Consider the following 24,884-nt stretch of genomic DNA (forward strand, 5'->3'; position numbering starts at 1 on the left):
ATACTCGGGTGTAATCACATCCTGATCATCTACAGAGCCCCTCCCATCTATACACTATAGAACGACCCCCCTCCTCCTGCATTACATCCATTTCAGAATACTGCAATAATAATATTAACAAAATAGTATGAAGAAGAATAAGAATATAGTGTCATGGTAATAATAATTTGTCCTGTAGCCCTCAGTAAAGATGGCCGCCGGTCTCCATGGCCCTGGCTCCTAGAGAGCTTTCCTTCATGCAGATCGGCTCCCTGAGTGTCTCGGGAGAATGGGCGGCGCCATGTTGCTGAGGGCCTCAACTGCGGGAAGGTCAACGGTTGGTCTCCGGGACGATGGCGGAAGGCAGGAAGGGGCGGAGCCGGGGGCGGGCCTGCCGGCTTTCCAGGCTCTTCTAGTAACTTCCACGGCCGACAAAAGTGACGGCGGGGCTGTGCGGAGGGGACACACCGGGACCGGCAACAGACATGGCCAAGTGGGGAGAGGGAGACCCGCGCTGGATTGTGGAGCAGAGGGCGGACGCCACCAACGTCAACAACTGGCACTGGTGAGAGGCGCTGGATACACATCGCCATCCATTCATTATACATTATATCCATTCTATTATTTATTATATCACTATATACATTGTATATATTATATCATTATACATTGTATTCATTCTATCATTTATTATATACATTGTATTCATTATATACGATATTATTATACATTTTATTATATCACTATATACATTGTACTCATTCTAATTATATAACTATATAGTGAATACAATGTATCACTATACATTGTATTCAATATACATTCATTCTATCATTCATTATACATTATATCACTATATTCCCACTATGTGTGTGTATGTGTGTGTGTATATGTGTGTATATATATATATATATATACACAATCTCACACCAATCCATTGTATCTTATTCTCGTATATTGTATATCTGCCTCAAGACCGGCCCAATTCTCGCATTTCTCTCTCACATATAACAATCTGTGTCTTTTGGCAGAAAATTGCTTTGAACCCCCAAACATTATATATAAAACTGTATTTTTTTTTTTTTTTTAATTTTAAGCGGAGGCCCTGGAGAATAAAATGGCTGTAGTTGTAATTAATATTCTTTTTTTCTTTTTTTTTATGGCGCACGATATTTGCACAGCAGTTTATCAAACACAAAAAGAAAAGCTCCAGCCCGCCCACCAAAAATGTAAAAGATAACAGCTACAAATGCTGTAGCTACTTACTTTTATTATTAGGATGCTTACCTGTCCTGGGTTCCTGCGATGTCGGTACCCCAGCCTCCTCTTTTTTTTGTTTGTTTGTTTTCAGTCGGCTCTCTGGTGCTGCCTCCACCATTCCTTGTAAGAGAAACTGGCAGTAAAGGCTTGCGGCTTCAAAGTGGCGTTCTGTGGCTGATTAAGGTGGTAATTAGACTCGGTGCCTTATCTGCATTAAATCAGCCTCAGAACCCATGTAATTCATATGTGTTCCGGATTAAAGGGATGATGTGGCAACCCTACTTCAAAGCCGGTCTCCACTGCGCATGCACGAAGCGTGCTGCACTTTGTGAATGGCCCGGTGGCGGGGGGAAGAAGGGGGGCCGAACCTATATATTTAAAACTTTTTTTTTTTTTTCACTTTTACTGTTGTCAACATCTCTTGTGATGGAAATAAAGCACAACAGGTCCCCCTTCATGGAGGAAAAAAAATGGCTCTGTTCTGTTTACATTTTTACTATCTGGAAGTAACAGCGTTGCTTCTGGTCTCTTAGACCATAGAGATGATCGGGAACGTTCTGGTCCCTGATCACCTCAATTGTCATTGGCCATGACTGCTGTATCAGATACCAGGCTCTATAGTGGGTTAGTAAAGCACTGGAGGCAGGGGGGGGGGGGAGATGTGGGGGTAACACCTCCCCTCCCTCTAGCTTGTAAAAGCAATCCAGTGGCTTATTAGCTGCTGGGATCGCTTTTAGTGAAGGGCATCGCTGGCTGAAAATAACGATACCAAGGTTATGGCTGATGGCTGTAGCCATGGCCCTGGTATAATGGCTTGACATACATGTACGTAATTGTGTGTCAAGTGGTTAAAAGCCTTTACAGATTACCAGTTAGGAGGTCTGGCGCTAGAGTTATTGCTCTCGCTCTGATGTGCGTAGCGATAGCTCATGTGTGGTGTGTTTGCCGTTTTACATAGGCGTGCAGGACCTACGTGCGTGTTCACCTTTGCATGTGAGCACTGGGATGGTGGTGGTTTACATTTTTTTTTTTTTTTTTTTTTTTTCTCACATTATTATTATTATTTTTATTATTATTATATTTTTTTTCTTTTTTTTTTCTTTTATCATCTTTATTGCTATCACAAAAGAGATTAACATCTCTTGATAGCATGGACTGTGACAGGTCCTCTTTATGGAGAGGTATGGGGTCCCTATATCTCTCCTCTGGCCTCCAACGCAGCCGATCAAACTGACATACATTGGGGTTTATTTACTAAAGGAGAAATTGGAGGAAAGAAATGATCAGGAATTCTCTTTTCACACGATCAAATAATTTGAATGAATATTCACTCAATTCATTAAAGGGATCAATAGTTTTCTTTCCTCTCAATGGTCCCCGTCCCTCGCCACTGCCGGCATCTTCTGTGTGTCGGTCTGCGGCTGTCTTCATTAGCCGGTGTTGGATAAAAGGCGCAGGAGCCAGTCGTCCCGGCACATAGGGATCGGGCTGGTGCTGAGCTGTGCATGGTGGAGAACGCTGAGAGCGGGGAGGTCGATTGTATTTTATTGTAGAGGAGACTTGGTGTGTCTTTTTTTACAATAAAGAGCCTGCCTGTCCGCCGGGAGTAACCGCGGGAATTTACTTCTGCTTTAACAATTCTCATCTCCTTTAGTAAATTGGACTCCGCGTATTCACCATCATCCTTATATATTAACTACTGTGAAAAAGTTTTAGGCAGGTGTGAAAAATGCTGTAAAGGAAGAAGGCTTTCAGAAATAGAAGTATTTAATAGTTTATTTCTATTACCAAAATGGAAAGTAAATGAACAAAAGAGAAATTCAAATCAATATTTGGTGTGACCTTTTTGGTAATAGATATTTGGTGTGACCGCCTTTTGCCTTTTTAAAACAGTATCCATTCTTGCACAGTTTTTGAAGGATCTCGGCAGGTAGGTCATTCCAAACATCCAATATCTTCTGTGGATGTCGGCTGCCTCAGATCCTTCTGTCTCTTCATGTAATCTAAGACAGACTCAACAATGCTGAGATCTGGGCTCTGTGGGGGCCAAACCATCACTTCCAGGACACCTTCTTTACACTGAAGCAGTGGCGGCCTGTGCATTGTGGGCACCCCTCCCACCTATCCCCGTCATAGTATTTCATCATGTGTCCGGCATCCTGAAAGGGGCTAGGCACATGAATAGGGAGGGTGGCGGAGGTGTCGGGGGGGTGAGGTTGTATTTTGAAGCATGTGATCAGAGCCAGAGGTTCTAATAGGCTTCAAAATAGGGTGGGCTCTGCGCCCCGATACCACCCTGTTGTGTGGCATAGCGAATGAATGTTCGCTATTTTCACACTAACGTTCCTCCCTGCCAATCAGCAGGCAGGTCAGTGAGACCTGTCTCCCGATTGGCCAAAGCATTAGGCGATCCTATTGGATGCCTAACACTTTGGCGGAAGAGGAGACGAGCGGACACAGGAGCCGCAGCCACCGCTTCCCGCCGAGGAGGAGAGCCCCGTCACTCCAGGAGAGGAGCAGAGCTCCGCCACATCAGCGGTAAGTGCGCGTGGGGGGGGGGCTTTTGGGGGTTAGTAAAGTAACAGCCGAGCCGGGGGACGCGCTTGGCTGCGTATGATGGGCACAGGTGGCTGCATTTGATGGGCACAGTGAGGCTGCAATTAATGGGGGGGGGGGGTCAGTATTTTTCAGTTTGTTTGCACCCCCCCCCAAAAAAAAAATTTTTGAGCACCAGCTGCCACTGGACTGAAGATAGTTCTTCATGACATTGGCTGATGCGGTATGTTTGGGTTGGTTGTCCTGCTGCAGAATACATTTGGGGGCCAATCACACGCCTCCCTGTTGGTTGGTTTGGCATGATGAAGTATATAGACATCGTCCCACTCCATGGTGGTCACTGCTGTCGCCCCCCCCCCCCCCCTTCATGGTGGCCACCCCTGTCTTGCCCAACCCCCCTTTTACATGAAGGCCACCTTCCCCCTCATTGGCATCATCAATCCAGCTCTCAAGAATGCAGATGTTGGCACCCTACCATGCAATTCACATTATAGGCATAACCAAATAGGCAGGGGGATTGGGGCTTCCACATATTGGCTGCAGTTACCACCTTTTGGTGTCATTGGTTGGCTAGTAAACCCTGATTGGTCAGCTCCACCTTTTTTATGTAAATCAGTGCCATCATAAGAGTTGGTACCAAAGACCCTTAGTGTGTTCTGGATTGGCGTGTGGCATCTCCAGCCAGTGCTCTACTGTCCTGTGTACAGAACGCATGCAGCGTCCTCGCCTGCAGAGCTGACACTCAGTTGTTCTCCAGCGTGTGCCCACTCTCCTGAGGACATACAAGCCTCTCAGCTGGGTGTGAAATAGATGGCCGGGTTCTCTGACCACCCTCGTGTCAGTGCTGGTGTACAGGGAGGGGGAGGGGTAGCTGGCACATCACTCCGGAGTCTAAGAATAAAAATAGACCCGAGAAGAGGGGGAGGGACGGGGCAGAGCGTGAAGTGAGCTGTCCCAGGATTGGGGGCTCTGTAATGGGTGCACCTGTCTCTGAAGGGGAAGGGATGGATCTGTATTGGAGACACACCTGTCCCAGAATGATGGGGGGGGGGGGGGGGGGCTCTATAATGGAAGACACCTGTCCCAGAATGATGGGGGGGGCTCTGTAATGGAAGACACCCGTTCTTGAATGGGGGGGGGTTCTCAGTGTATTCCTGATCATTACTCTCTATACACTGCATTCACCATCCTCATTGTCTATACAGTGAGGGGGGAAAAAAAGTATTTGATTCCCCTGTTGATTTTGTACGTTTGCCCACCGACAAATGATCAATCTATAATTTTAGTGTTAGGTTTATTTTAACAGTGAGAGACAGAATAACAACAAAAATATCCAGAAAAACGCACTTCAAAAATTGTATAAATTGATTTGCATTTTAATGAGTGAAATAAGTATTTGGCCCCTTCGTAAAACATGACTTAGTACTTGGTGGCAAAACCCTTGTTGGCAATCACAGGAGGTCAGACGTTTCTTGTAGTTGGCCACCATGTTGCACACATCTCAGGAGGGATTTTGTCCCACTCCAATTTGCAGATCCTCTCCAAGTCATTTTAAGGTTTCGAGGCTGACGTATGGCAACTCGCACCTTCAGCTCCCTCCACATATTTTCTATAAGATTATGGTCTGAAGACTGGCTAGGCCACTCCAGCACCTTAATGTGCTTCTTCTTGAGCCTCTCCTTTGTTGCCTTGGCTGTGTGTTTTGGGTCATTGTCATGCTGGAATACCCATCCACGACCCATCTTCAGTGTTCTGGCTGAGGGAAGGAGGTTCTCGCCCAAGATTTGACGGTACATGGCCCCGTCCTTCGTCCCTTTGATGCAGTGAAGCCCTGTCCCCTTAGCAGAAATAGGCCCCCAAAGCATATTGTTTCCACATTCATGTTTGATGGTGGGGGTGGTGTTCTTGGGGTAATAGACAGCAGTTCTCCTCCAAACACGGCAAGTTGAGTTAATGCCAAAGAGCTTGATTTTGGTCTCATCTGACCTCAACACTTTCACCCAGTTCTCCTCTAAATCATTCAGATGTTCATTAGCAAACTTCAGACGGGCCTGTACATGTGCTTTCTTGAGCAGGGGGACCTTGCGGGCGCTGCAGGATTTCAGGCCTTCATGGCGTACAGTGTTACCAATTGATTTGACAAGATTCTCCCGTGTAGTTCTGGGCTGATTCCTCACCGTTCTCACCTCGTAAAGTTTCAATGATCATGAGATCTTGTATGGAGCCCCAGACTGAGGGAGATTGACAGTTATTTTGTGTTTCTTCCATTTGCGAATAATCGCACCAACTGTTCTCACCAAGCTGCTTGGCGATGGTCTTGTAGCCCATTCCAGCCTTGTGTAGGTCTACAATCTTGTCCCTGACATCCATGGACAGCTCAATGGTCTTGGGCATGGTGGAGAGATTGGAATCTTATTGATTGCTTCTGTGGACAGGTGCCTTTTATACAGATCACAAGCTGAGATTTTGAGCACTCCGTTTAAGAGAGTGCTCCTACTCTTAGCTCGTTACCTGTATAGAAGATACCTGGGAGCCAGAAATGTGTTTTTTTGTTTTTTTTGTTTTTGTTTGTTTTTTTTCCCTGGATATTTTTGTTGTCATTCTGTCTCTCACTGTTAAAATAAACCTACCATTAAAATTATAGACTGATCGTTTCTTTGTCAGTGGGCTAACATACAAATCAGCAGGGGATCAAATACTTTTTCCCCCTCACTGTGCATTGCATTCACCACCCTCATTCTCTATACACTGACTGCACAGCTGCCGTGTGAGGAAAGACTATTCTTTGTGAAGACCTCGTTCCTCCATCATCCACACATCTGTGTCTTCACCTCCCTGACACATGACCTGTGATTGTGGGGGACGTTTTTCCACCATCATCTGTCCTGTTCACCTGATGTCATTGTGGGCCTGTCAGTGCCGATGTCTCGTATTTACACAATCAGTATCCTGGGGGGTCCCGACACTGACAACCAGTGATATGTTGGTTTCAGGGGTGTCAGTCGGATTAGGTTAGGAAATTATAAACATTTTAATAAGAAACCTATTACTGACGACTTCCTAAAATGCTAATTTTCTGCCAGTCACTCGGTAACTTCCATGTGTTGATTCACTAACCCGGGACAAATATATAGATCAGGAATGTCCCAATCTGTGCACCTATTCCAGGTCACTAAATCAGAGGATTGAAGCTGGAGGATCAATACGACAGCCAGTGAGCTGGCATTTGCAGGAAGATATGGAGATGATGGTGGCCTCTGTTTCCTCCTTGTTAGGGTTGTATGACATGAACACATGCAGAAACAGATGTACCAGGCGTCCCCACATGGTTCGGGGGTTGGGTATAGGCATAGATGGACTCTGGATATATATATATATATATATATATATATATATATATATATATATATATATATATATATATATATATATATATATATATATATATATATATATATATATATATATATATATTAATATTGCTCCTAAATTTACCTGCCAGGTATAGCTACCTTGGCCTATTGTTAGAGCGTAATCAATTGATCCCCAAGTCTGTAATTGCTGCACTTCTCTTTTGCCGCTAGGTGACCTGGTAGCATTAGATATGAGAAGGGTAATGCAAGGTCAGATTATGGGTATATGGGGTATCCCAGCCAATGGGCAGGGGTTTAAAGGGGTAAATCCCTTGGCCTGCTGGGAGAACCTATAAATTTGGGTGGAGTCAGGTGATCAGGGTTTTCTGAGCCACCGGGACGGCAGTCTGGGTGGACGTGCGTTGTACTGCCTGGGCTGCTAGGCCAGAGTTTGGGCCTATCCCGGGGACACATCTGGCTGCTGGGCTGTCTGAGGGTCTATCTAGAAGCAAGAGAGCAGTGCAGGGTTGGGATTGTAGCTTGCAGTCCAACCAGAAGTGACGGTTCTGTCGGCCGGAGAACCTGTCGTGGTCAGAGGTAGAAGGTGAAGCTGCCGCCAGTAAGGGACCAACCACCTTATTACCAGGGACCACAGTGAGTAACTGAAGCAAGTACCAGAGCAGTATTCTCACCAACCAGGGATGGTGAAGAATCTGGAAACTTCAGTGGGTATCAAGCCAGGGACCGAGCAGGCCAGCGTGGGTGAAGCTTGAGAGGGAGCTTGGGTGCCAAGTTAGGGACCCAGCAGAGAGGCGGGGGAGATGCTTGAGGAAGATGCCAACATGAAGGTTGGAGGATCTCAAAGGGATTCAGTGGCAGTGAATTATCTAGTCTAGTGAGAGACCGGGAGCTCAGTGGGCTGAAGAACTACAAGAAGTGATTGCAGTAGAAGTGAAAGAACTGTTATGCTTTGTGTTAGGAACTGTTAAATACTGTTGCCATAGGAGACAACATTCCTGCACATGCAGATGTGGCATCTCGTTGGATGCCTTTCCCTGCATGGCCGTCCTCCTCATTGAAGTCTCGGAGTCTGCCAATTGAACTTGCAACTAGGGTGTCCTGGCCCTGAACCCTCTCTCCCCACAAACAATTTAAGAGAAATAAACTCTCTTTTGTATTCAAGAAGTGTCTGGCACCCAATAACTTTAAAGTGGAGTTCCACCCGGTGTCACGGTTGGCACCTTTCAGGGGGGAAGGGGGGGTACAGATACCTGTATATTACAGGTATCTGTACCCACTTCCGGCATAGATAGCCGCAGAATCTGCGGTTATTTACGCCACTTCCTCCCCCCCCCCCCCCCGCTGTCTGCTGGGAAACACACGGGTCCCAGAGACAGCAGGCCTTCATTTCCTGATTCCCTTACCGAAGATGGAGGCGGCAGCACCCGAGGACGGAGAGACTGTTCGGCCTCGGGCGCCCTGGACAGGTAAGTGTCCATGTTTTAAAAGTCAGCAGCTGCAGTATTTGTAGCTGCTGACTTTTAAAAAAATAAATAAAATTTCGGCGGAGCTCCGCTTTAACTACTTTGCACCCACCATGCCTCACAATCCACCATATATAGAAGAATGTCGGCTATCTCTGGCCCTGGAGGTTCTCATTAGAATGAAGGAGGCCTGGGACCTTGCTACATATAAAATAAATAATTGCAGCTCAGTAGGCATGTGCAATTCGTTTCGTTCCGAATTCGTTTTTTAATGAATTTCGACAAATTCGTTAATTCGGGAATATCCGAATTAACGAAAACCCGTTTAACGAATTTTTTCCGAATATTCGTAAATTCGATAAAATTGGACATTCGTAAATTTGGGCATTCGTACATTCGCAATTTACATTCGTTCATTCGTTCATTAGTAAATTAGTGAATTCGTAAATTTGTAAATTCGGAAATCTGAAATAATAGTTAACTAATAATAACTTAACTATTAGTAATTACTAGTAACTTTTAATTTATAGGTATTGTAATTTCCTTTTAAATTTGGCTGTTAGTGAACGTAACACGTACAAATTTATCCGAAGTTATGAATGATCCGAAAAAACGGAATGGAACGTAATGAATTAATAATAATAATAATAATAATAATAATAAATAACAATAATAACAACGTTTTATTATTATTATTGATTATTAATTTGTTCCGTTCCATTTGTTTAGATGCAGCATTCGTTCGGATAATTCGTAACTTCGGTTAAATTCGTATTTGTTACGTTCACTGACAGTCAAGTTTGAAAGGAAATTACAATACCTATAATTTAATAGTTTGTTACTATTTCAGATTTTTGAATTTTCGGGTTTTTGGATTTTCAAACTTCGAATTTTCTAATTTACAAATGTACGATTTTACGAATGTATGCATTTACGAATGTACAAATGTAAAAATGAACGAATGAACGCATTTACGAATGAACGAATTTACGAATCGCGATCATAACGAATGACCCGAAAAACGAAAAAAATAATAAACTAATGAAACGAAAACGAAAATGAACAAATTTTTTTGGTTGTGCACATGTCTACAGCTCAGCATTCATACAACATGACATTTATTATTTTATTAGGACGAGCAGTGTAAAGTACCCGAATGTGACTTGTACAGCAGATCTCAGACTTGCAGAGTGAGAAGCAGCACAGGAAGCATGCTAATAGTAGGAGAGAGCAGAGTGACAGATGAACTCGTCAGTCTGCTGCTTCTCCTTTTACTGTCCAGTCACAGGGTGGGGTGACAGAGCTGTGCACATCTCAGGACTGGATGGATAGAAATGTGAATCATTAGTGGCAGGTAAAACAGCCCCTTGTATGCATTTTATCTGTGTGTTTAGCTGTATGTCTGGAGTTAAGGTGGAGCATGTCAGACCTTCAGTGACAATAATTGTCCTCTCCTTTTCATAGTACCCATATGACCAGTTAATAGTCGGTGCTGATCACTGACCTCCTTGCTTTCTCTCCTGTCATAGTACCTGTATGACACCATGATGGCTCACTGACTGACCCCCGTATTTCTTCCGCAGGACGGAGAGGGACGCCACAGCCTGGTCTAATGATAAATTAAAGGAGCTGTTCATGGCTGTGTCTGTGACGGGCGAGGAGGGCACATGTGAGGTGACAGAGGTCAGTAAGCTGGACGGCGAGGCCTCCATCAATAACCGCAAAGGGAAACTCATCTTCTTCTACGAGTGGGACGTCAAACTCAGCTGGCAAGGTGAGTGCGCTCCCATATCTGTGTGCGCCATAAGGGGACATTTTATACTGCACAATGGGGGGCTGTCCTATGTGGTCATGTGACAGGTGGGGCTGTTGTGGATAGAAGATGACGCGGTTATTCTGCTTGTAGGACAGTCGCAGTCTGGAGTGAAATATAAAGGACATGTGGAGATCCCGAACCTGTCGGACGAGAATGACCCCAGCGAGGTGGAGGTGAGGGTTCTGTGTATCATTTATGATCTCACACAGATTGAGATATTCCTCAACAGAGGCTCCCCTTTGATTTCTCTTCTCCTTGGTGAATTTTGTACAGTGCCACTTCATCAATAGTGATGGGGCTGGACCCGTGTCCTCCACATTATAGATAGAGAGATGATGTGTATCGGTTTTGGGACCTGGAGCCCAGAGATTTCTTAATGATCCGGGTGGGATGAAGTCTCCTGTCCTGGGTCCAGATTTTCAGAACTGCCAACATACTAATTGGTCAGGTGTGTGTTTGGTTTGTAGTAAAGAAATACAGCCTTCTGGTTTACACATGCAACAGTGCTGCTCAGGCCTTACACTTTAGGCTCTGGTCTGTCTCCTGCAGACCATTTCCTTGCCAACACTGGTCCTATAGATAGCAGCCCCCCTTGCTCTGACCCTCAGGCTTGGGTCTTTGGCTTCCCCCTTGCACACCTGGACTCCTCGGGAGGGTGGAGCCCAAAACCATGGTCAGGTGTCTACAGAAAGACCAACACACACCTGACCAATTTGTGTGTTGGCAGTTCTGAAAATCTGGATCCAGGACTAGACTTCATCCCACCCAGATCTCTGGGCTCCAGGTTCCAAAATGGATTTTTCAGAACCATGAGGAAAGTGAAAAGCCAGTTTCCTCCTAATTAAGCAAAGCCCCTGGAGCCCCTCAACTTGTTTGGTTGAGAATCTTGTGGTAACGTCACCCTGGTGGGGTACCTGTGTGTGTGTGTGTGTGTGTGTGTGTGTATGTATGTATATGTGTGTGTGTGTGTATATGTGTGTATATATATATATATATATATAAATAAAAATATATATAATATTCTCCATATATATTTTGGATGCATGCACACTTTTCATACTTTTGGCTCTGTATGCCACCAGAATAAAATGAAACAATCCAAATTAATTTGAAGTGCAGACTTTCAGCTTTAATTCAATGGGTTGAACATAAATATCAAGTACAAATTTTAGGAACTGCAACCATTTTTATACGCAGTCTCCCCATTTTCAGGGGCTCAAATGTAATTGGACGAATGAACATAATCATAAATAAAATGTTCATTTTTAATATTTTGTTGAGAATCCTTTACTGGCAATGACTGCCTGAAGTCTGGCACCCATGGACATTACCAAAGACTGGGTTTCCTCCTTTCTGATATTTTGCCAGGCTATAACTGCAGCTGTCTTTCATAGGGTTAATGTTGTGTCCAGGATAGTTCCTTTTAACCTCTCAGATCCCGATGTACCATGTATTTTCAGATATCTGGAATCAGCTTTTAGAGAATGAAGAAAAGACACTCGCACGGTGTTACACTCTAAAAACTGATTGTATTGTGTTATCAGGGGGTGTGTCTTATAGCAAAAATCACACAGAAGTTTCATAGTTAAAAACATGCGCAGTAGATATCAAGGCAACTACAATAAGACAAATAGTCATTGTTCTTCTGGTCCCAAGCTGCTGGATACAAGGTAATTGAGGGGTGTAAGATAAAAGAACGCGGGAAAGAGAAAACAGTGTAAGATATCATTCATTTGCAAGAATTCATGCTGATTACAGACTTCTTAGGAAAGCTAAAGAGATACTCAAACTGTACATACTATTTAAGATGGCTGACAGAAAGCAAGATGGAGGCATTAACATAACCTTTCAGTCTTCAGTTGTTCTTTGTTTGTGGGTAGTTTTGCCTTCAGCAAGTGAAATGCTCAATTGGGTTGAGATCAGGTGATTGACTCGTCCATTGCAGAATATTCCACTTCTTTTCCTTCAAAAGCTCCTGGGTTGCTTTTGCAGTGTTTTGGATCATTGTCCATCTGTACTGTGAAGGGCCGTCCAATCAACTTTGCTGAATCTGGGATGACAGTATATCTCTAAACGCTGCGGAATTCATCCGGCTGCTTCTGTCTTCTGTCATATCATCAATAAACACCGAAGACCCAGGGCCACTGGAAGCCATGCATGCCTATGCCATCACACTGCAAGTTCTAGCATGTGACCACAGATGACGTTTGTGTGCTTTGGATCATGAGCTGTTCCAAGCCTTCTCCACACTTTTTTTTTTTTTTTTTTTGGAAAAGTCTAATCTGGCTTTTCTATTTGTTAGGCTTATGAATGGTTTGCACCTTGTAGTGATCCCTTTTGTATATTTGCCCTCCTGAAGTCTTCTCTTGATTGTAGACTTTGACAATGATACGCCCAACTCCTGGAGAGTGTCCTTCACTTGTCTGAATGTTGTGAATGGGTTTTTCTTTACCATAGAGAGGACCCTGCAATCATCCACCACTGTTCTCTTCCGTGGACGTCCAGGCCTTTTTATGTTGCTGAGCTCACCAGTGTGTTCTTTACTCAGAATATACCAAATTGTTGATTTGGCCACTCCTAATGTTGCTGATCTCTCTGATGGATTTGTTTCATTTTTGAATGGCCTGTTTCACTTGCATGGAAAGCTCCTTAACGCATGATGTAGGTTCACAGCAATAGATTCCAAATGCAAATGCCACACTTAAGCCTCGTACACACGGTACGTACGTCTGATTTTTTTTTTTTTTTTTCTGTCAAAAGGGCATGCGTTAGGATCTTGTCTTGCATACTAACGGTACACAATTGTCGTGCCACAAACACGAACCCTAGTGAATTTCAGCTCTTGAGCGCCACCCTTTGGGCCCCTTCTGGAAATTTAATGTTTGGTGAGCATTGATTCCGAGCATACGTGTTTGTACTTTCGACTTTTTTGTGTGACGGATTTGTGTACTGACCATACGAAAATCTGACGCCAAGCCGTTGTCCGCCAAAAATTTACTAGCCTGTCATCCAACATGTGTTGGCTTAAAATTGGACCATAATTGTCAAAAGGAGCGTACCAACGGTAAGATTTTTAGGACAATGGTCTGTCAACAGACAATCCCCTGCCAACAATCGTATCGTGTGTACGAGGCTTAGGAATCAACTTCAGACATTTTTTACCTGCTCAATTGATGAAGAAATAACGAAGACATAGCCCACACCTGACCATGAAATAGCTTTTGATTCAATTGTCCAATTACTTTTGGTCTCTTGAAAAAAAGGGGGGGGGGCTATTCTTAAGGGCTGTAATTCCTAAACCCTTCCTCTGATTTGGATGTACATACCCTCAAATTACACCTGAGAGTGTACACTTTCACCCCATATCCATTATATAACTATAGCTTGAATATGTTTTGGTAAATACCTGAAAAAATCTAAAATTGTACCTGTGTCCAAATTTTATGGATCTAACTGTGTGTGGTCAGATGTAGTGCAGAAGGACACACCCCAACCCGCCTCTAGTACTTCCAGGCATTGGAAAAGCATGTTGCTCATGATTGGTCCTGTCACATGTTGGTGGGGAGAGAGACTTCAGCACTGTGTAAGCTCGAACTATAGTAACTGACAGCTTCCACAGGGCTTCCTTTCCTCTCCCCAGGGGCTAAACTGAGCAGCGAAGGAAATATTCATATATGCATTTTGGGTGGGGGGATAAAGGTGGACGCAACACAAGTCAGTTATGTCTTCTGATGATGTGTCTCCTCTCCCGTAGATCAGAGTCTCTCTTGCTAAAGATGAACCGGACACCAACCTGCTCAATCTGATGAGGAAGGACGGCGTGCAGAGGATTCGGGATGCTGTCGCCAAGTACATCTCTACTCTGAAGACAGGTGAGAGCCCTTTTTAATTATATAATCCTTGTGGCCCGTATGTTTCCTGCGAGGACAGGTGTAGAACACTTTGTTCCAGAGAGCCGCCTCTACTGGGAACAGAAACTCTATAAAACAAAGGGAGCAGCACGTGTCCGCCCATCTCACAATTCTCATCATTTTTCATTTTTTTTCCCCTGCAAATTTCTTTCTCTCTTCTTTTCTCTTTTCTTCTCTTTTCTCTTCTTTATTCTTTTTTTCTTTTTTCTCTTTTTTTTTCTTTTCTCCTTTCTCTCTCTTTTTTTTTTTTTTTTTCTCTTCTTCTCTTTTCTTCTCTTTTTTTCTCTCTTTTCTTCTTTTCTCCTTTTCTATTTCTCCATTTTTATTTACCCAGTTTCAGCAACTACCAAAAATGTCTAAAAGAACTTCTGCAGACTCCTCCCTTCCCCAAACATTCTGTAACCAATTCTGATGATTCCAGTGCCGCCATGCCGTTTGGCGCTCCAGATGTTGGGGTGACGGCTGGTTGATAGGTTGAGATCTATTGGTCCCAGCCACTTGTCTGTTGAATGTCGGCTCTCTCGAGGTTTATAATTCAGGTTGTATAGTCCTCGGTTCTCATCCCATTTCCCATCTGCTATTCCAGAGTTCACACAAGGAATGATCCTGCCAGTCACCAATGGAGTCACACACACGACTGTCGACAATATCAAGCAGACGGTGCCTCTGCCAGAGGTAATTGATTTCTCTACTGTAGTAGGTGACGTTTTGGGGCTCATTTCTGCCACTTGATGTATTTACAGAAAGTGATGATTTGTTCTCCGCAGACACAGAACGCCAAATCAACAACGTGTCAGAACACCGGAGTGAAAATTCCCACGTGTAAAATCTCCATGAAGGAGACCTTCCTGACCTCCCCGGAGGAGCTGTACAGGGTGCTCACTACCCAGGAGGTAACGTCCAGCAGGGGCGGTAATTATCCTGATCTGGGGGGGGGGGGGGGGTGTCCTGGGACTGGTGACTGTTTATTTACATTTCTTGCCTTTTTAAAGTGTTAGTAAACTCACAACAGTAAAATTGGTCTATATATGTAGTAAAGCATGCTTGTTATACTCACTGTGAAACCTAAGGGGCTAATCCTCCCACGTTGTGTTATTGTGTTATTATTGTGTGTGTGTGTGTGTGTGTGTGTATGTATGTATGTATCTATCTATCTCTATCTCTATCTCTATCTCTATCTTTCTCTATATATATATATATATATATCAAACATATGTCACATGAAACTAAATAATGGTTCATATGAAAATAAGTCCAAGAGAAATGACAAAAGTTAACGTGATAAAAAAAGTCTGTGTGAGGTAAAACTTGATCTATCCCACCAGCAGAAAACACTTGTGTACCAAATGTAATCTTCAGTGATAACACTTCTGTGTCTGCAAGCAGCTCACCTTACTACTGTAAAGTGTAAAGCATGGACTGGTCACAGATCACAGGTAAGGATGGTTGATGCAAAGGTGAAGTAATTTCCTATATGTTGCTTGGACGGTCCCAGTGGTAGATGTTAAGATGATATGAAAAAAATATATAGAAAATATATATATAGCGTAACACCGCAATGAACAAAGTGGGACTGGGGCGGATCAGAAAGCGATGCACTCACTTTTTAAAAAGGAGCACAGGCGTCCATAGGCGATTGGAGCACTGGGTACACTCACAGCTTGATGGCAGGAGACGAGCTCGGCGCTCTTGGATGCTCAACTTTGTATACGTTCATACATGTGAGTTTGTTTTTTAATCTTTTACCAATAAACCGGCTTAAACATACGGGATTATGCTATGTACGTTCTTTCTTCATGTTTTTACCTACATCAACTGAGTCTATCTGATGGGCACTGGGGAGCAGGAGCGGACTGAAGTTTTTACACTAAGGGCATACTAACTCAGCGTTCGTGGATTGACGCCTATGCTCCTTTTTAAAAAGTGAGTGCATCGCTTTCTGATCCGCCCCTGTCCCACTTCGTTCATTGCGGTGTTATGCTATATATATTTTCTTCATATCATCTTCACATCTACCACTGGGACCGTCCAAGCAACGTATAGGAAATTTCTTCACCTTTTTGCATCAACCATCCTTACCTGTGATCTGTGACCAGTCCATGCTGTACACTTTACAGTAGTAAGGTGAGCTGCTTGCAGACTCAGGAGGTGTTATCACATTACATTTGGTACACAAGTGTTTTCCGGTGGTGGGATAGATCAAGTTTTACCTCACACTGACTGTTTTATCACATGAACTTTTTTTTTTTCATATATTTTGACATTTCTCTTGGACTTATTTTTTTCATATGAGCCATTTAGTTTCATGTGACATACATTTGCTATATATATTTCCTGTTTACACGTGTGTATATATTATATATATTCTTTGGATTGCACTATTATACTGCACCAGGTATTATTTGACATATTTGGATTTGATGCACTTGTTTGCTTCTATCAGACATCTTTTTAGTCTCCACCAGTGGGAGGGATAGTCCCCCCTTTTGTTGGTTTAAGTGGAGAGATGGTGCCCCAAGGGCCAGATAAAGGCAAGCAAAGGGCCACAGTTTGGAGAACACTGGTATAGAAAATAGTTGCCGCTTGGCTCAAACTAATTAAAGGGACAGTAAACCTGAAGATCAGTTTTCATACTTTGCACAGAAATAATGTTTGTTGTGGCCATAAGGGGGCAGTATTGTGATTGAGTTTGTCCAAATAGTGTCAGTATTGTGCTAATGTCTTGTCATCTCTCTTCAGCTGGTTCAGGGCTTCACACACGCACCAGCGACACTCACAGCTGATAAGGGTGGAAAATTTCAATTACTGGGAGGAAACGTCAGCGGAGAGTTCACGGAGTTGGTGAGTGTTTGTGATGTGATGATGTAGTAAAGAGGGGAAGGGGTTGGGGGTTGCTCTACATTGTAGTAAGGGTAGGGTCTGTATATTGTAGTGGGGGGGTGCTGTCTATACACTGTAGTGAGGGGAAGGGTCTGTACATTAATATTGTAATAAAGATCAGGATCAGTATATTGTAGCAATGATGATGTTACTATGTGTGCTATTAGGGAGTCTGCATACATAGAGCCTGTCTGTGCTCCTGAGGCAATGGGATGTACTTGGCTACAGAGGCCATGGTGGAGGACTGGTGGCTACAAATCCAATGGCGGGGGCAGGAGTCCCTGGGAGGCTCTGGGTGGGTGCAGAGTCCCTGGTGCGGGGGGGGGGGAGGCTCTGGGTGGGTGCAGAGTCCCTGGTGCGGGGGGGGGGGGGGTCTCTGGGTGGGTGCAGAGTCCCTGGTGCGGGGGGGGGGGGTCTCTGGGTGGGTGCAGAGTCCCTGGTGCGGGGGGGGGAGGCTCTGGGTGGGTGCAGAGTCCCTGGTGCGGGGGGGGGAGGCTCTGAATGGGTGCAGAGTCCCTGGTGCGGGGGGGGGAGGCTCTGGGTGGGTGCAGAGTCCCTGGTGCGGGGGGGGAGGCTCTGGGTGGGTGCAGAGTCCCTGGTGCGGGGGGGGAGGCTCTGGGTGGGTGCAGAGTCCCTGGGGGGGGGGGGGGAGGCTCTGGGTGGGTGCAGAGTCCCGGGGGGGGCTCTGTGTGGGTGCAGAGTCCCTGGTGCGGGGGGGGAGGAGGCTCTGGGTGGGCGCAGAGTCCCTGGTGGGGGGGGGGGGCTTGGCTCTGGGTGGGCGCAGAGTCCCTGGTGTGGGGGGGGAGGCTCTGGGTGGGCGCAGAGTCCCTGGTGTGGGGGGGGGGGCTCTGGGTGGGCGCAGAGTCCCTGGTGTGGGGGGGGGGGCTCTGGGTGGGCGCAGAGTCCCTGGTGGGGGGGCTCTGGGTGGGCGCAGAGTCCCTGGTGTGTGTGGGGGGGGGGGGGAGGCTCTTGGGTATTCATTGGGTGATTATCTAAGTTTGCTTCTTATTCTGGGGTCTTCCCCAGTGTGCTTCTACAATGATGACCTCTCCCTGTGTATTTACTTATTTTTTAGGAGCCGGAAAAAAGAATTGTCATGTCTTGGAGGTTTAAGTCATGGCCTGCAGGTAAGAGTTGTATTTATAAATACATTTCCTCTGTGATTTGAAGAAAAGGGCCCCGGGACCCCTGTTTGTGCGTCCTGATCACTGCAGGGGTCGTTCTTTACAATCATCGATGAAGCTGAACTCCAGTCGAACAGCCAAATACAGTGGATATAAAAAGTCTACACACCCCTGTTAAAATGTCAGGTTTCTGTGCTGTAAAAAAATGAGACAAAATTTCAGAACTTTTTCCACCTTTTTTTAATGTAACCTATAATCTGTACAACTCAATTGAAAAACAAACTGAAATCTTTTAGGGAGGGGAAGTGAAAATTAAAAACTAAAATAATGTGGTTGCATAAGTGTGCACACCCTCTTATAACTGAGGAAGTAGCTGTGTTCAGAATTAAGAAATCACATTCAAACTTGTGTTAAATAGGAGTCAGTACACACCGGCCATCATTTAAAGTGCCTTCGATTAACCCCAAATAAAGTTCAGCTGTTCTAGTAGGTCTTTCCTGACATTTTCTTAGTCGCATCCTACAGCAAAACCCATGGTCCGCAGAGAGCTTCCAAAGCAATGGAGGGATTTCATTGCTAAAAGGTATCAGTCAGGAGAAGGGTACAAAAGAATTTCCAAGGCATTAGATATACCATGGAACACAGTGAAGACAGTCATCAAGTGGGGAAAATATGGCACAACAGCGACATTACCAAGAACTGCACGTCCCTCCAAAATGTATTAAAAGACAAGAAGAACACTGGTCAGGGAGGATGCCAAGAGGCTTACAGCAACATTAAAGGAGGTGCAGGAATATCTGGCCAGTACTGACTGTGTGGTACATGTGACAACATTCTTTTATATTCATATGTCTGGGCTATGGGGTAGAGTGGCAAGATGGAAGCTTTTTCTTACGAAGAAAAACTTACAAGCCCGGCTAAAATCTGCAAAGAATTTGAAGTCTCCCAAAAGCATGTGGGAAAATGTGTTCTGGTCTGATGAAACCAAGGTTGAAATTTTTGGCCATAATTCCAAAAGATATGTTTGGCGCAAAAACAACACTGCACATCACCAAAAGAACGCCATACCCACCGTGAAGCATGGTGGTGGCAGCATCCTGCTTTGGGGCTGTTTTTCTTCAGCTGGAGCAGGGGCCTTAGTCAAGGTAGAGGGAAATATGAACAGTTCCAAATACCAGTCAATATTGGCACAAAACCTTCAGGCTTCTGGTAGAAAGCTGAACATGAAGAGGAACTTCATCTTTCAGCATGACAACGACCCAAAGCATTAATCCAAATCAACAAGGGAATGGCTTCACCAGGCGAAGATTAAAGTTTTGGAATGACCCAGCCAGAGCCCAGAACTGAATCCCATTGAAAATTTGTGGGGTGATCTGTGCACAGGAGATGCCCTCACAATCTGATAGATTTGGAGTGTTTTTGAAAAGAAGAGTGGGCAAATATTGCCAAGTCAAGATGTGCCATGCTGATAGACTCATACCCCAAAAAGACTGAGTGCTGTAATAAAATCAAAAGGTGCTTCAACAAAGTATTCGTTTAGGGTGTGCACACTTCTGCAAACATATATTATTTTAGTTTTACTTCCCTCCACCTAAAATATTCAGTTTGTTGTTCAATTGAGTTGTACGGTTTATAGGTCACATTAAAGGTGGAAAAAGTTCTGAAATTATTTATCTTTGTCTCATATTTTTTTCAGACACCTGACATTTTTAACAGGGCTGCGTAGATTTTTTTTTTTTATATCCGCTAAACACAAATGGAATACATAGAGGAGCTGTTTTACTTGATAAAAATATTTTGTATTTCTGTCCATGCAGTCCTGGGATTTACACATCTCTGCTACACAGCACAGCCCTGTCTGGAAGACAGAAAGGGGACCTGATTTTTCTCTGCTGCAGTTAGCAGACAAGAAAAGGTCTCCCTATTTCCCAATATAATGCCTCCTGTATACCCTGGCTGTTCTGATGGGGAATCTGTCCAATCAGAAATCCTGGTAGCTGCCATTGCTTACTTGCTTTTAAATGCTGTGGCTCCAGTACTTCCCTCCGATTCCTCTATCTTGCCTGTAAAGTGAGTTATTGTCCTGGAACAAGCAGGATACGGAGTTCAGGTTTCTCTGGCTGCATGCTTGATCTGCATCAGTGTCCTACTAGATGGTGAAGCCGGAGGATCGGGAATGCAGTTCTGGAGCCTGAAGCCCTAAGTGGGGCGAGCTGACATCTTCTAGATTTGTCCATATGGAATAAGATGGTTCTCTGCATTTAGCAGTTTTCCTCTTCTTAGTGCTGAAACCTTCAAAGGAGATGGTTCCTTATAATGAGGGGCAGCAAAGATCAGTGATTGTTTATCCACTTTCTTTTAGTGGTATTTGAACACTTCTGCATTTTCTATTTTTTTTGAGCTATAAACAAAAAAAAAAAAGCAAGCGATTGTGGGGGGGAAATACTTTTTTACTTTCTGCTATAAAACATATCCAATGAAAAAAATTTAAAAAAATCAAATTTGTTTGTCAATTTAGGGCAATATGTATTCTGCTACATGTCTTTTAGTAAAAAAAATAAATAAAAAAAAATAAAAAAAAATCCCAATAAGTGTATATTGATTGCTTTGTGCAAAAGTTATAGCATCTACAAAATGGGGGATATTTTTATTTATTTTTTTAAAACTAGTAATGACAACGATCAGCGACTTATAGCGGGACTGGGATATTGCTGCATTCTGACACTTTTTGGGGACCAATGACACTAATACACAGTGATCAGTGCTAAAAAAAAATGCACTGTTACTGTACTGTGGGAGGTGGTTTTACTAGGGGAAGAGATGGAATTTATTCGCAGAGAGACACATTCCAACCCCCGCCCTTGTCAGAATGGCGATCTGCCTTTTTTTACATAGGCAGATCGCAGTTCTTCGTCTCTGCCTAACGATTGGCGGGTGCCGGAAGACATCAGGTACCTTGCACCCGCCGATCGGCTTCCACTGTAATTACACACAGCAAGCCACCCGGCGAGGTGCTTGCGCGCCCCCTACCTGGAAGTTTCAGATTATGTATGTATGTATGTATATATACGTGATCCGGCGCAGAGGTGCTGCCCTGTAGCAGTAAAATTGCTATAGGGCAGACCTTAGGTGGTTAAAGCCTAACTCCTGCTTTGCTATCACTTGAAATAGTTTGTCCTGGCCAAGCTGGCCCAAATAAACTATTTCTTTTAGTATTTGTTGTAGCTGCTGTCAGCTCTGTGTATAAACTGTATGTAGCGTCAGCTGCGCACAGTAAACCGCGTGGTATTCTGGCAATGGTACAAAGACTTCTCATCGAGTCGGACGGAGCGCTGCTCAGCCATTCACTGGAAGCTTCATATTTTATCTGTAAATACAAGACTTCCTCTGAATAGCTGAGGTAGAGATTCACATCATCTGCCCGCCTCTCTACCTCGACCATTCAGAGGAAGCCCCTTGTATTCGTTGATAAAATTCAAGGCTTTCCGTGAATGGCTGAGCAGTGCTCAGCACGACTCCATTTTGTTCTGGCAGCAGTGAGGAAGTCCCCATGCCCCTGCTGAAACGCATCGCTGTGTACTGTATGTAGCTAATGCTAAATACAGTTTATACAGAGCTGACACAATTGGTAATGAAAATAGTTCATTTGGGCCAGCTTGGGAGGAATTAACAATTTCAAATGATCTCAGAGATGGGCTTTAAGACCCCTTTTACACTGAGGAGGTTTTCAGGCGTTTTAGCACTAAAACCGCCTCCCATTCATTTCAGTGTGACTTTTCACACTGGGGGGCGGTGCGCTTGCGGGACGTTAGGAAAAGTCCTGCAAGCAGCATCTTGGGGAGCGCTGTATACAGCAATCCCAAAACACCCTGCCCATTGAAATGAATGGCCAGTGCTTCCAAATCACCGCAACACGGGCGCTTATAACCCCTTATTCTGCCACTTGCGGGAGTTAAAAGCAGCTGAAAAGCTCCACTTAAACAGCGGTAATGGGCCTCTAAAACTCCTAACGCTCGGGCAGCCCCAGTGTGAAAGGGGTCTAAACAGAACTATAGGTTTTTTTGTTTTTTTTTTTTTTGTTTTTTTTCCCATTTTGAATAGAGGAATATTAGCACTGTCAGTGATAATTTTTTTTTTTTTTTTGCCATTTGTGTGCCCTTTCGTACCCTTTACTTCCTGTCCCATAGCCAAAACAGGAAGTGAGAGGAAATCCCTGCAAATTGAGGGAAATCCTTGGGGACCCCCAAGTCACCAGAACTAGTGCCCCCCTTGTAAGATTTCCCCTCTATTATTGAAAGTAAAAGGAAACCCCAAATTTTGGGTTGCCTCCAGAAAAATAATAAACAGAACAAATAGAGGGTGAATCTCCTTACCCGAGGCACAGACAGTAATAAAAGCTGACAGGGGGTCTAATCCCTCTCCACTCTATCTAAAAAATAAATAAAATAAATTTTGCCTCCTTTTTTGTTATACTTTTTAAATCAGTTTGGAGACTGCATTAATTCATCTGACCAGTAGGTGGTGCTACAGAGCGGAATGTGGAGCCATAGAAGGCCATGTGTTGTCCTGAGTCTGGTTCAAGAATGAATTGTGATTGGTTTCTGAACGTTGCTTCACTTTCTAAGCCTGATGGTGACCAATAGCTGTCATTTCACCTCTCTGTGCCCAGAATAAGAACTTAGATCTGTTGCCATGTGTGTTCTGATCCATCATGGTGTACGGTGAAGATCTGTGCTTTTATAAGAAATGCTGCAATTCTCTGGGTTGACGCGTTGTGTTTGTCATACTCACATCACCCTGTTTTACCCCAACAGGACATCACGCCACCATCTCCCTGTCCCTGTCAGATAAAGGTGGAGAGACGGAGGTGCAGATGGAGGCGCGCGGCGTCCCGCAGAGTGAGGAGCAGCACACCAAGGACGGATGGAAACGCTATTACTTTGATGGCATCAAACAGACCTTCGGCTATGGGGCAATGCTGTTATAACTGGGGGGTCCTGGTGGGGTGGGGGGGGGGGGGAGGGAGGAGGGGATTTTTTTTTTACCAGTGTATAAAAAGAAAATATTGTCTTGTGGACTGAAACTCGTATTTAATGTTTGGGGGAGGAGGGGCTCCGGATTCAGGTTTGTTTGCACTGAGCCCCAGTTGGTGGGGTGTAAGCTGTGTATATTGTCAGTCTGGCACCGCTGTGTATATTGTTACACCAATAAAATAAATTCTCGCTCTGAGCTGTCTGTTATTACACAGCCTGTACCATTCAGTTAGAGCTGGCCTATCAGACGCTTTAGAAATGATGACATCACAGTGCTGTGTGGCCCCTGACAGTATTGGCTCTGTCCCTGCGGAGTACGACAGTTAACGTGTTGTGGAATCTGGTGTGTGTGTGTGTGTGTGTGTGTGTGTGTGTGTGTGTGTGTGTGTGTGTGTGTGTGTGTGTGTGTGTGTGTGTACACACGCATAATAAAAATAAAATATAATATATATACAGTGGGGATGGAAAGTATTCAGACCCCCTTAAATTTTTCACTCTTTGTTATATTGCAGCCATTTGCTAAAATCATTTAAGTTCATTTTTTTTCCTCATTAATGTACACACATCTCCCCATATTGACAGAAAAACACAGAATTGTTGACATTTTTGCAGATTTATTAAAAAAAGAAAAACTGAAATATCACATGATCCTAAGTATTCAGACCCTTTGCTCAGTATTTAGTAGAAGCCCCTTTTGATCTAATACAGCCATGAGTCTTTTTGGGAAAGATGCAACAAGTTTTTCACACCTGGATTTGGGGATCCTCTGCCATTCCTCCTTGCAGATCCTCTCCAGTTCTGTCTGCAAAAATGTCAACAATTCTGTGTTTTTCTGTCAATATGGGTTGCTGTGTGTACATTAATAAGGAAAAAAAAAAAAGAACTTAAATGATTTTAGCAAATGGCTGCAATATAACAAAGAGTGAAAAATTTAGGGGTTCTGACTACTTTCCGTCCCCACTGTATGTATGTGTGTGTGTATATATATATATATATATATATATATATATATATATATATATATATATATATATATATATATATATATATATGTGTGTGTGTGTGTGTGTGTATATATATGTGTATATATATATATATATAGCCAACCAGACATCTGGGGGAAGAAATGGAAAGCTGAGTTATGGCTGCTGAGCAATCCGGAAAGTGGAAGCAAAGTTTGTTTTTTTTTTTTTTTTTTTTCCTCTTCTCGAGGGGGAAACCAATGCAAACCCATTTGTGCTATTGGTGTCTGCAGCACCAGATGAACACAGGCACAGAAGAGACAATGGAAGTATGGAAGGTTCGCCCTCTCTATTTGTCCTGGTGTCACGGAGGCAGGACGAGATGAAAAATCCAAAACTTTTACAGTTGCCACCAAAACGGGAAAAGAGGGAATCTTCCAATGAGGACACCCATTCTGTCTAAAAAAGGGAATTTCGTCACTTTGGGGGAGATCTTCTCTCGCTTGCTGTTGTATCCTTGGTACAG

General features: G+C 44.0%; 1 protein-coding gene across 1 annotated transcript; it reads left to right on the forward strand.

The window, feature by feature from the left end:
* Positions 1–324: 324 nt before the first annotated feature.
* AHSA1 (activator of HSP90 ATPase activity 1) lies at positions 325–23,606 on the forward strand. Its single transcript, XM_073609920.1, has 9 exons — positions 325–544; positions 10,216–10,406; positions 10,539–10,621; positions 14,203–14,320; positions 14,946–15,034; positions 15,127–15,252; positions 17,099–17,200; positions 18,315–18,366; positions 23,178–23,606. Exons 1-9 carry the CDS (start codon positions 465–467, stop codon positions 23,348–23,350), a joined length of 1,014 nt encoding a protein of 337 aa, XP_073466021.1. The 5' UTR covers positions 325–464; the 3' UTR covers positions 23,351–23,606.
* Positions 23,607–24,884: the final 1,278 nt, after the last annotated feature.

This window comes from Aquarana catesbeiana, linkage group LG13 (assembly GCF_042186555.1).
Source record: "Aquarana catesbeiana isolate 2022-GZ linkage group LG13, ASM4218655v1, whole genome shotgun sequence".
NCBI classification, from domain to species: Eukaryota; Metazoa; Chordata; class Amphibia; order Anura; family Ranidae; genus Aquarana; species Aquarana catesbeiana.

What these genes read in the sequence shown, in the direction of transcription:
- AHSA1 (XM_073609920.1), top strand. Translation starts at nt 465, where the DNA reads ATGGCCAAGTGGGGAGAGGGAGACCCGCGCTGGATTGTGGAGCAGAGG. An exon ending in CATCTCTACTCTGAAGACAG is followed by an intron (nt 14,321 to 14,945) that starts GTGAGAGCCCTT and finishes CTGCTATTCCAG; the next exon opens with AGTTCACACAAGGAATGATC. An exon ending in GTTTAAGTCATGGCCTGCAG is followed by an intron (nt 18,367 to 23,177) that starts GTAAGAGTTGTA and finishes TTACCCCAACAG; the next exon opens with GACATCACGCCACCATCTCC.